Below are 12,726 nucleotides of genomic sequence, written 5' to 3'. Positions count from 1 at the left end.
TTCCATAATGACAGGGTCAGAGGCCTACCTATCTCACTAATTGACCGCTTTGTTAGCATTCCCGGCTGACAGAATGCTCCACATCACCTCGGCACTGTTTGCCGCTGACATGTAAAACAGTCAGGGGAGAGACGGCCAGGATCATGTCAATATAGGACAATTCTGCAATTACATATTACCGCAATTTCAAGGTTATCATGTACTTGCGTTGTAACAAAATGGAATGTAATTATCCCTACATTCTCCAGACATTCTTTTCATGGCAAGGTCCTAAAAACAAACAAAAATGATTTGATGACAGATTACTTTCACTCATTACGTATAATACATGTACTGCTTTCCAATTTCCACTACCATGACAGCTACTATGAATGACTTCTGATGACGTTTTTTCTATGGAAAAAACATAATTAGAAATGAAAATGTGACCTGATCTGTGAACTGTTCCTAACTACGTTGGATGTCAAAGATGAGATGCGGTCTAGCAGTTTTTGATTGGCTACTGTCCTGCTACAGTATCACTATATCAATATCACTTATCTTTAAAGTACATGCTTGTTTACAGAGCCCTAGATTTTCACCTCGCTGACCTTTACATGGTCTTGCAAGACGCAATGCATAACGGTTGCTGCGGTCGGCCGGGCCCTCTAGTTAATGAAGCATGATCCTTATATTTCAACACTCATTTGAAAAACCAATTAACGCTGGTGCTATTGAACAAGCCAGGAGGAAATAAATCAAGTGTTAACACATGGGCTGGAGAGTCCTGGCTCACTGTAATTAGGACAGCGAGGAGTGTAAGGAGCTAAAGGCCCTCAGCTCTATGCTTTATTATCAATTGACAACCTGTATGTCCCATGACAGTGACTGATCTGCACACGGCTGCCTCTGAATGCTGAGCCCCGAAAAGGAGAAAGGAGTGTAAATGAGTGGTGGGTTCCTTTGTCTTTCTGCTTCAATCCAGTTTTTGTGACTGAACGGACTTGATTTTACTCCTATGCATATTCAAGCGACACACTCTGCTTTATGCATTTCACTTTTATTGCAGCATGTGAGAGACATAAAAAGAATCCACAAAAAGGGAGTACTTCACAAGCTGTTATTCAGTCTGGGAGTAATATAAAGTAACATAATAAATATACAAATCCAAATAGTAAAGACCTTGGTTAGCACCGTTCTCATTACCAAATAGGGTTATGGTCATTACTGGTCTCATAGAGAAATAAGAATACATTGTATTTGCATATTTGTAAATTTTTGGGGGGAGTTTTCCTCCTCTTCTAAGGCTGTCAGGATCCCTTGGATTACAACTGATACCAAGGCTTTTGGGTATTCCGCCTACTTCTAAGTCAAGAGTATGAAATTATTAAACAATCTATTTGAGGTGTGTGTCTTACATGTGTTTTATTAAACAGGGGAGTTGTACATGGAGAATTCTATTTCCATAATTAGTTCACAAATAGAAACTCAGCAGTGTAACCAAGCCTATTGTTAAAAAGCAATTATTCCAGACGTGCATGCCATCCTTAAAGGTAGCCCAAGAAAAGCAATTTTGTTCCATTTTATCATGCATGGTGTTCCTAGAATGCAAGCTTTTTCCCTATGTAGAATAGTGAGCATAAAACATAGGGTGTGTAAAAGAGCTACATCAATGCTGTATCTGACACCACATTTGAGAAATACACACATTGGTTCAACTATTAGAATTTCACGTATCTTTGGAGTCTATGAAATAGATCACATAGAGAAAATAGTCTGTTCCATTTCCACAGTGTGACGTTGTGCTATTATATCTATTCTGTTCGGTGATAAATATATATTTTCTTCAAAGCCTCACCAAGCCCTGCATTTAATCACATTATGGCATTCTCTGCGTAGCCTCTGCAGAGTTGGAGTGTTCAGGTTTAACACTAAGAAATACAATACACATTCTTTTATTTTCTTTTTTCATGTGTATTATTTGTGGTCTGCCATCAGAGACCGAGTATCCGATTTAGTTTTGGCCTTAAGTTTTGGCCTAAAGCACACATGAATCTGGTTTGGATCTTGGCCAATGATCTCGGACCAGAGTGTTGAGCTTAGTTTAGGTCTGGATCAGACCTGGGTTCAAATACTGTTTTAAATATTTCAAATACTTTCACATACATTTCAAAGTAAGTAAAAATATAATAGTTCAATGTGGAATTTATTTGGAAATACATTTTTGAAAGTATTGGCATGTATTTGAAAATATTCAAATACAAATTTTTAAATACTCCATGCATTTGAACCCAGGTGTGTTTGGGCCTCGGTGTATTAAGGCATGTATTTGAACCCAGGTCTGGTCTGGATCTGGGTCTCAAGGGGTCTGGTCTAGACATCTATTATCAAGCCCAAATCATGGAATCCCAATCATAACACCTACCAAAAAATTTTGTGACGCTCTGACAGTTTAGAAACAATTCAGTTCTGCCACTTCCAGTTATGCCATAGTTGGCAAGCCAGTAAATTAGCTTGATGAAACAGCAAACCACTACATTTGCTCTGAAGTGAGTGAATTGTTGTTTGGCTGAAAGTGGGAGTGGGTGACAGTGAAAGCAGGAAAATAAACCGTCTTTAGCTGTGCTGATCCATGGAAGAGCTATGATTACCTGGATTTCAATAAGTTGATTTGTTTAAACAAAGGAAGAGGTAAAGCCATGCAACATGATGTTTATTCATATTCTGTTACGGCATAAGCTAGGTAAATCTACAGGATACAAAAACAACAATTCATATGCAGATCAATGATATTTCGAGATCTAGAAAAGCACTCAAATACAAAAATACCAATCACAACAATGAGGGAATGTCTGTGCTGTCACTTCTTTTTACACTGTATATAATGTTGCAAAATATAGAGCAAGAATGGAACCTTGAAATTCTCTCTCTATCTCTCTTTCTCTCTCTATCTCTCTCTCTCTCGCTATGCATTGCAGCAGTGAATCAATACTATGCCTAACAGGTGCGATTATGGTCATTGTACCAGTATCAGTTTTATGAGGGAGACTGACAACTTGACAGAGGCCATAGCTTCCTCTGGAGAAATTCCTTTTACACAACTAGAAGCGTGACATAGACTGACCAGGTGAATCCAGGTGAAAGCTATGATCCCTTAATGATGTCACCGGTTAAATCCACTTCAATCAGTGTAGATGAAGGGGAGGACAGGTTAAAGAAGGCATTTTAAACCTTGAGACAATTGAGACATTGATTGTGTATGTCTGCCATTCAGAGGGTGAATGGGCAAGAAAAAATATTTAAGTGCCTTTGAATGGGGTACGGTAGTAGGTGCCAGGCGCACTGGTTTGAGTGTGTCAAGAACTGCAACGCTGCTGGGTTTTTCACACTCAACAGTTTCCTGTGTATATCAAGAATGGTCCACCACCCAAAGGACATCCAGCCAATTTGACACAACTGTGGGCAGCATTGGAGTCAACATGGGCCAGCATCCCTATGGAACGCTTTCGACACCTTGTAGAGTCCATGCCCCGACGAATTGAGGCTGTTCTGAATGCAAAAGGGGGTGCAACTCAATATCAGGAAGGTTCCTATTGTTTTGTACACTCGGTGTATATTCAGTATTCAGCATATACAGTATGTCTTTTCAAAGACAAATAGAGGAAAGTAGCGACAGGAAAAAACACCCAATAATTTCTGTTGATTTATCTTGACCATGACCATATTCTGCACCCCCACCAAGGAGAAGGAGGTAGTGGATGAGGACAGAGAACAGTCGCTAAGGCATCACAGCATCCTGTACACTTCAGTGGGAAAAAATACCTTGACCTTATAGAGAGAGAGGTCTGCCTACACTCTGGGAAAAACACTTTGAGAGAAAATGAACTACTGGAGTAGAGGATAGAGCAAGGTGAGATTCGTGGGGGGAAAAATAAGAGGGGAAAACATTTTCAGGACAAACTCCTTCATTCTTTAATCCCCTGGTATCTGTCTGTGCTCCCACCTTCACTCCCAACCCCCAATTACTGGAGAGAAAACTGTCCAGCTTTTTGCCTCTCAAGAAATACACAGGCTCTCGCTCAGAACTCAATTCGGTTTTGGTAATGAGACTGTGCTTGTGCATTTCCCCATGCAGACAGGCCAATCTGCCAATTGCCAGCACACACAGAGACTTCGCATAGCAGGAAAGCTCGGTGGAAATTGACTCGTGAAAATGTAGCTTTTTTCATTAGGTTACAATTGAATATGATTTTGAATTTCCCCGAAATCTGAGGATTTTTTTTTATTCTAAACTTGCGAATTGTTCTTTATCTCTTTAGCATCATGTCTTATAAAGTAAATATTTTCCATTTAGTCTCGTGGCAATAAAAAAGAGCTGTATAATTTTGTTTATGTGATTTCAGTTATATGGACTGAAAACAACTTGCACACAGTAAGGCTGGGATTGAATGGACTGTGTTTTTACAGCCTACCCTTTTATGTTTCATTAACCATAGAGCAGCAACTGATGTGTATTTTGATATTTACCTCAGCAGATTTCAGAAGAAGGTATCATAAACTCAATTGAGGTGAAACGTTTAATATCTTTCTGCTTGTCAGATATTCTCTGGCATTAACAGCTACCTCATTATATAAGGTTTTCAGTAGTTGTTTTTTCTATTTGTTTGCTGTTGCTGTGTAGAGGTACCCTTGGCCTATTTAATATGACACTTTGGCAATGGATCATCTCTTCCAGATGTTCACCTTTGTTCAACACAACTTTCCATAAAGTATGTACACAGTATGACCTGACTTTCTTTTTAAGATGGAAGGTGGTCCCCTGTCATCAATCACTTATTCAACATCACAATTTACAAGTGGAGCAAAGTGGGTCAGACTTACGTAGTCGTCGTATGATTCGTGTGTGACGGGTAACAGAGGGGGTCTGTATCCGGGGTTCCCTGGTGTTCCCCTGGCCCTGGGAGCAGGTACTCCTCTCGCTAATGTGGCTTGTGTCAGTGCACTCCGCGTACCCGCTGTCCCCCTGGGTGCAACTGCCCCCCTGCCTGGTGGAGGAGGGGGGGCTGCGCCTCCCCGTCCCCTGTTTAAAAATCAAAACATTGATGAGAGATTAGATCACAACATGATATTACGTAGTCTGGCCATCTTGAACATTGACATTGTCCCTTGTGAATTAAGTATATTCAAAAAGCACATTTGTAGTGTACTCCAAATATGTTGAGCAACATACCGATGTAGGATCTTAATATATGATCACCCTATTGGACATGTAGAACTTCTAGTGTATTTGAGGTTTTAAAAGGCTTCTGAAGTTTGTAATTTCCACTTTAAAATGTCAGACTTGATTTTCCCTTAAGAAAGAAGTATCAACTCTTACACAAATGTCCATTCATTATAATCCACATAATAAGTCACATTTCCTGTTGCTGCAGGATTATTTCCCCGCTGTAGCAAACTGGCTCAAATTAAGAACCTACATTTATAGACCAGAAACCACCACTATGGGTATTGATGGCATTTCGAAAATGATTGTTATCCAATGTGGAAATGAAATGGTCCTCTCTTGATTTCAAACAACTACGTGCAACAATGGAATGGAAATTCATCAATCAGAATACCAAGGCAGCAAGTGCTGACCTCAACACTTGTTTCTAATGTATGCAGATACAATATTACAGACTGCCTCAGTCACAAGCTTGAGTGTTGCCAAGTGGAAGATAAGCATAACCTTTTCTGCTCAGATATAGTCATAATGATGTTTGAAGCAGAACAGTTATCATATCACTTTTCTCCCAGACAAGCTATTCATTCAGACGCTGCACTGTTATTCCAATGACCTGGGGAAGCAGCTCTACCTACATTTGTAGAGAATCCTCATCACCATCTGTCGCACATCTCTGTAGAATACAACCCTTCCAGCAACCCGGAAACATTCCCAGAACATTAGCATTCCCATTAAGTTATGGTTTGCTAACATTAGGATGATAACGTCCCACAAACATTCAAATAATGTTTTTGACCACCCCCACCAAAAATTTAAATTATTTATATCCTTGGAATGTTCACAACATCTGTAAAAACTACCACAGAACATTCCCCCAAGGTTGTCATAAGGTTGCCAGGGAATATAATAACACAATGTTCTGGTAATGTTCTTAGAACATACTGCCGCAACATAATGTGGGAGCAATAGAAGTGGTTCTGAGGAAACATTACAGGAATAAATGTCCAATAAATTGTCATGTGATTCCAAATATTTGCCTTATGTGTTTCTACATGGACTGTTGTACAACTAACATCCTCAACAGTAAGATAACACTAACACAACTAACATCCTCAACAGTAAGATAACACTAACACAACTAACATCCTCAACAGTAAGATAACACTAACACAACTAACATCCTCAACAGTAAAATAACACTAACACATGAAATAACCCTGTTCAAAACTTCATTGTATCATTCTGGGCAAATAGGAACAACATTCTAAGAACATTGAGGGAATGTTTTGTGCACCCTGATAAAAACATTGTAAGAATGTCATCACAACTGGACAGATTTTGTGTTTTGGGATCTCTTGTCATATCCCCACAATGTTCCCACAACCTAAATAAATGTTGAACACATTTTTAAAGAACATATCAGGTGAATGTTTTTTGCACACTAAAATAAACATTGTATAATCATCCGCACAACTGGACAGTGCTTGTGTTTTGGGAACATATCTTTTGTGATGTCCCCACAATGTTCCCACCAGACTGTTCCCACAACTTAATGAAACATTCTGATAACCTTTAAAGAACAGACAAAATGTGTTCTGGGAACGTTCTTGCAACATCAGGTGGCTGTTTATACAAACATTGTATAATCATCAGCACAACTGGACAGTTTTTGTGTTATGAGAATATTTGCCACAACCTAACGAATGTTCCGGAGAACTTTCACAGAACCAATTTTGGTTTGCTAGGCTGGCAGGGAAATGCTCCAGCTCCCCTTGACTCCCTGTGCTTATCCCAGCGAGGGAGGCTATAATTTTCAGGGTGCACTAACAGTTATTTGACTGTGCACACAAGTCGCAACAATAGTCACAGATCAAAAGGCAAATGGGCCCAGACCCTGGTGTGTCTGAGCTGAAATTAGGGTGTTGGGAGGCAGATGCTGGGATGCTGTCTTCGGTCCTGAGGTTTTACTGCCTAGAAGGGCCAGAGGAGCACCACAGGGAGTGCAGGGTGGATTTAAGGTCGTAAAGCTGTCTATATTTGGAGAACATCCAGACGTTTTAACACTAGCAAGACGGAGGAGGCCGAAGATACACAGTCTTCTGGTACTGCAGATCCTTCACTAAAGCTAGCAGTCAATTATGATCCTAAAATACAAAGACTCCAAGGAGCATTACGGCCACATTACCGGTGCATATTTCTTATGGAGATTTACAGTAATGGCTTATCGGCACGGCATAAGGAGCGAATCAGGGGAGGGACGTGGTGGTGATTCTAAATGAGCAGAATCAGAATCACATGAGAACACGGGCTGTGTTCATTTCCATTACCACCTGAGGTAGTATAGTGCAAGCTGTCAACGTACACTCAAAATCCTTCAGGGACTGTCAGACTGAAGACATGGCCGGGGAAGATTGTATGAAATATGAATTATTGAGGTATGTCATGTCGTCTGAGATATTAAATATATAAATGATGAATATGTTACATAATGAATAATTAACAATATGTGCTTGAAACTAAATATGAATCATTCATCAAACAGGGTGTGAGTATTAGAATCAATAAAGCCAAGATCACATTTTGATTGTGATCATTGAGTTAAAGTTCACACAGATGCAAAACAAAATCACACAAATACACATGACCACACACACACACACACACACACACACACACACACACACAGACAAATGCCCAATCAACGACCAGTAAGCCAGTAGATCATAATCAACATGGCTGGTCTTGGCAAATGCATACCGCGTGGTTGTCGTGGAAGCCAGCCGTAAGCCCCGCCCCCTTACAGTCCTCCCTCTGTTGGTGTCGTCTGATCCTCCGTTCAAGTAGGAGAGCTCCCTCAGCTGCTCCTGTCTGATCTCATCATTGTAGTCCTGTGGGAAAGAATAAAACAGGCCTCAAAATAAATAAAAGAGAAGATTTGTCTTCCGACCGCAACCGATGCTTGCAACTGCAGCAAAGTTCTCCCAAATAAAATTTCTGAGGATATTCACAGGAAATGCATGATTTAGTTTAACACTGAATATTCATTTAGAGAATGTTCTGGTCAGAGTAGTTTAGGGGAACAAGTCTCAGTCTACTGACAGTTGTTAGAACATTTTAGAACATTGAACTTGACGAGGGGAGATTCAAGGACATAAATTAAAATCTCAGCATTCATAGCAAGTGTTTTAAAAGATAACGCCAGACTGTCATCCAAAACACACACAAACATAGAGGCAAACAGAGTGAAATTTGGTAACACTGTAAGGCATAAACATATATGCCTTATAAGTGCATTTATCTGCACCATAAGTCATTCAAGGTCCATGGCCTTGGTTAGCTACATCATGTCCAGCTTCTGTCCTTCCTCCCTCAAAATCTAAAAGGGCTGAATGGGTAAAAAAACAATTATTAGACACTCAGCCTCTGAGTTTCAAAACTCTGTGGGGCTTTCGGAGGGTCACGTGAGGAACCAGGGGAAACAACTTACAATATTTGTCCTCAGTTGCACTAAGAGTGGGTTGGGAGGGCATGGGAGGCCATGTTGAAAGCAGCCATTACATTGTTCTCGGGTGGGAATATTGCATTGCTGCCTCTTGATTCGTCAATGTTTCTCTCAGTCAGTCATTGAATATGACTAGGATCTGAATCACAGGCTAGATAACAGAGTGGATGAAACATATTTTATTATCTTGTCAACGGGCTTAGACAGATAAACAGGTCTCATTTCCTCCAACCACTTATCCTTGTCCTGTTTGCAAAGACAGCTAGGCTAAAACAAATATGAAAGATGGCATTGAGGCATTGAGGACAGCATTCAGCCTCTACTGATTGGCGTGGTTGATACGCTCATTTCATTTTGTTCTGTTTGTCATTTTGTGGGACATTTATCATCATACTGTATGTGTTGCCTTTTCAAAGTGAGTATGGAGATAAGGTTTGAACACAATACATTGCCAGGTAATACACCATTTACATCATTCAACTTATGATATCATGCTTAAACAAATGCATTTTATGGCCTTCCCAACAACGCAGAGAGAAAGAAAATAAAGTAATAATAATAGATAGACAATCAGTAATGATAACTTGGCTATATACAAGGGGTACCAGTACCGAGTCTATGTGCTGGGGCAGGAGGTAATTGAGGTAGATATGTACATATAACTAGAAATAAAGTGACAGATAGTAAACAGTCGCAGCAGCTTTTGTGATGAGTCAAAAACGTTTGTGCAAAAAGGGTGAAAATAATTCAAGCTCTGTCAAATTGATTGTTGATCATTGCTAGACAACCATTTTCAGGTCTTGCCATAGATTCTAAAATAGATTTAAGTCAAAACTGTAACACAGCCACTCAGGAACATTCACTGTCTTCTTGGTAAGCATCTCCAGTGTAGATTTGTCCTTGTGTTTGAGATTATTGTCCTGCTGAAAGGTGAATTAATCTCCCAGTGTCTGGTGGAAAGCAGACTGAACCAGGCTTTCCTCTAGGATTTTTCCTGTGCAAACCAGGTTTTCCTTTTTATCCTGAAAAACTCCCTAGTCCTTAATGATCACAAGCATACCCATAACATGATGCAGCCACCACTATGCTTGAAAATATTACTGTGGTACTCAGTAATGTGTTGTATTCGATTTGCCTCAAACATAACACTTTGTATTCGGACAAAAGGTTTATGTTTTGCCTAATTTTTGTTAATATTACTTTAGTCCTTGTTGCAAACAGGATGCATGTTTTGGAATATTTGTATTCTGTACAAGCTTCCTTCTTTTCACTCTGTCAATTAGGTTAGTATTGTGGAGTAACTACAATGTTGTTGATCCATCCTAAGTTTTCTCCTATCACAGCCATTAAAATGTATTAAGGTCACCATTGGCCTCATGGTGAAATCTCTGAGCGGTTTCCGTCCTCTCCGGCAACTGAGTTAGGAAGGACGCCTGTATCTTTGTAGTGACTGGGTGTATTCATACACTGTCCAAAGTGTAATTAATAACTTCACCATGCTCAAAGGGATATTCAATGTCTGCTTTTTTTTTTACCCATCTACCAATAGGTGCCCTTCTTTGCTAGGCTTTGGGAAACCTCCCTGGTCTTTGTGGTTGAATCTGTGTTTGTACTCAGTGACATCACTTCCTGAAACAGGAGGTAAAAAATGTATAACATAGGTTCACAATATTAACATTAAATGTATCAAAATATATGCTCATACACAAGGAATGTGATCAATATTTACAGTAATATACATACACATACAATATTCAAAAAATCTGGTTGCTGTTCATTTTGTACAAGTTGGACATCCTATTAGTTCTCTGAGATACATTGGAATAGAAATGGTCAAGATGTCACGCAGGGGAGGGGACATTGAGAGGAAACTTAATCAAAGGGAATCTTTCTGGAACCACAGGCTCAACACACTGTCTCCTCTTGGCCTTAACGAGGAGTTTGACTTGAAACTGTTTTTATATGTTTCAAAATGCCCAAATCGTTTTTTTTTGTATCCTAATTGAATATTGTATGTGTATGTATATTACTGTAAATATTGATCACATTCCTTGTGTATGAGCATATATTTTGATACATTGAATGTTAATATCGTGAACCTATGTTATCCATGAGTTCACCTATAACTCCAGCACCTGTGGAAAGTACCTGGATATGCCTATGTTCTTCAGCTTTTGTACAAAAACATGTTAAACACTATTATTGCACACAGAGTGAGTCCATGCAATTTATTATGTGACTTGTTAAGCACATTTTTACTCCTGAACTTATTTAGGCTTGCCATAATGAAGGGGTTGAATACTTATTGACTCGATTCATTTCAGCTTTTCATTTTTTATTAATTTGTAACAATTTCAAAAAACATAATTCCACTTTGACATCATAGGGTATTGTCTGTTGGCCAGTGACAAACAAATACATTCAAATGTAGGCTGTAATACAACGAAATGTTGAAAAAGTCAAGGAGTGTGAATACTTTCTGAAGGCACTGTAGGTGTTCCTTTTGTCCAAGTGGAAAAGGGCATTGTAGATTGCAATAGAGATTGCATCATCTGTGGATCTGTTGGGGTGGTATGCGAATTGGAGTGGGTCCAGGGTATCTGGGATGATGGTGTTGATTTTGTATTTGTATTTGTATTTATTAGGGATCCCTGTAAGGGTTGGTGTGAGGTGTGACCCAGGTGCGGTGCAGGATAGACAGCAGGCAGTAGGCAGAGATGGTGAAACAAGGATCTTTACTGGTGGTCCCGAAGCCAGGATACAAAACAACAGACTTAACACGATAACAGAAAGGTAATAAATCTCAAAAAACAGGTTGACAGCCAAAATACGAAATACTAACTACGACTGAAATAATAAAGAAACAGGGAGAACACTTCTCGAGTACCTGTACATATTTCTCAGATCAGACACTGATTAGTACTGCTGAGCATAGAGAAACTACCAGAGAAAACTGAGCAAGGGAACACAGGGAAGTGAGGGCATTAATACACAAGTGAACAGGTAGACACAGGTGACACCAATAGGATCATGATTAGTCCAGACTGTGAGTGAGAAGGTGCCTAAGGTTGTCGGAGGAGGACACCTAGTGGATCGCTCCGGAACTGCGACCCCATCCTGTAACAGTGCCTCCGACGGAATGTTGTTATCAGCCCTGGGTCCAGAATGTCCCTCCTGGGCACCCAGGAACGCTCCTCCGGCCCATAACCCTCCCAGTCCACCAGAAATTGGAGACCCCTCCCCACCTGCCGGCAGTCCAGGATCCGGTCCACAGTAAAAGCCGGCTTCCCTCCGACGAGGCACAGCGGGGGAACAGGACGAGGAGGGGGAGCCAGGGGACAGGTGGCGACGGGCTTGAGGAGGGACACATGGAACGTGGGATGCACCCGCATGGTGGGGGGAAGTTGCAGGCGGTAGGCCACTCGGTTGACTTGCCGGACCACTCTGAATGGCCTGATGAACCGGGGGGACAGCTTCCTGGACTGCAAGCGGAGGGGAAGATCCCGCATGGAGAGCCACACCCTCTGTACCAGGCGAAAAATCGGTGCCGGGTGATGCCTGCGGTTGGCCTGATGTTGAGACCTGACCGAGGCCCGCTTAAGCGCCGCCCGTACCTGCCTCCAGGTGCAGTGACAGAGACTGATGTGGGCATGGACCGCCGGGACCGCCGCCTCCTCCTCTTGCTCGGGGAATAGGGGGGGTTGGTACCCGTATTGGCACTGGAAGGGGGACAGGCCGGTGGACGAGCAGAAAAGGGTTTTGTTGGCGTACTCCGCCCACGCCAGTCGCTGACTCCACGTAGCTGGGTTGTTGGAGGCGTAGCACCTCAGCACCCCCTCCAGATCTTGGTTCTGGATGGAACTGGGGATGGAAGCCGGAAGACAAGCTGACGGAGGCGCCGAGGCAGGTGGCGAACACCTTCCAGAACCTGGAGGCGAACTGAGGGCCCCGATCGGACACCACATCTTGGGGAAGGCCGTGGACCCGGAAAACATACTGCACCACCAACTTAGCCGTCTCC

General features: G+C 41.3%; 1 protein-coding gene across 2 annotated transcripts in view; it reads right to left on the bottom strand.

The window, feature by feature from the left end:
* Positions 1–12,726, bottom strand: part of khdrbs2 (KH domain containing, RNA binding, signal transduction associated 2) — a 119,547-nt gene that overhangs the window by 27,655 nt on the left and 79,166 nt on the right. For both annotated transcript variants that reach the window (XR_006002272.2, XM_041887761.2), the window contains exons 5-6: positions 7,961–8,091; positions 4,861–5,059 (exon numbers count right to left, since the gene is read on the bottom strand). Coding sequence is in view for 1 of the 2 variants with exons in the window: in XM_041887761.2 (XP_041743695.2) it covers positions 4,861–5,059; positions 7,961–8,091 (330 nt within the window). In the remaining variant the exon portion in view is untranslated. The remainder of the gene's footprint in view (positions 1–4,860; positions 5,060–7,960; positions 8,092–12,726) is intronic.

Source organism: Coregonus clupeaformis, chromosome 1, assembly GCF_020615455.1.
Source record: "Coregonus clupeaformis isolate EN_2021a chromosome 1, ASM2061545v1, whole genome shotgun sequence".
In the NCBI taxonomy this organism is placed as follows: Eukaryota; Metazoa; Chordata; class Actinopteri; order Salmoniformes; family Salmonidae; genus Coregonus; species Coregonus clupeaformis.
This window is presented reverse-complemented; position numbering and strand designations above follow the sequence as displayed.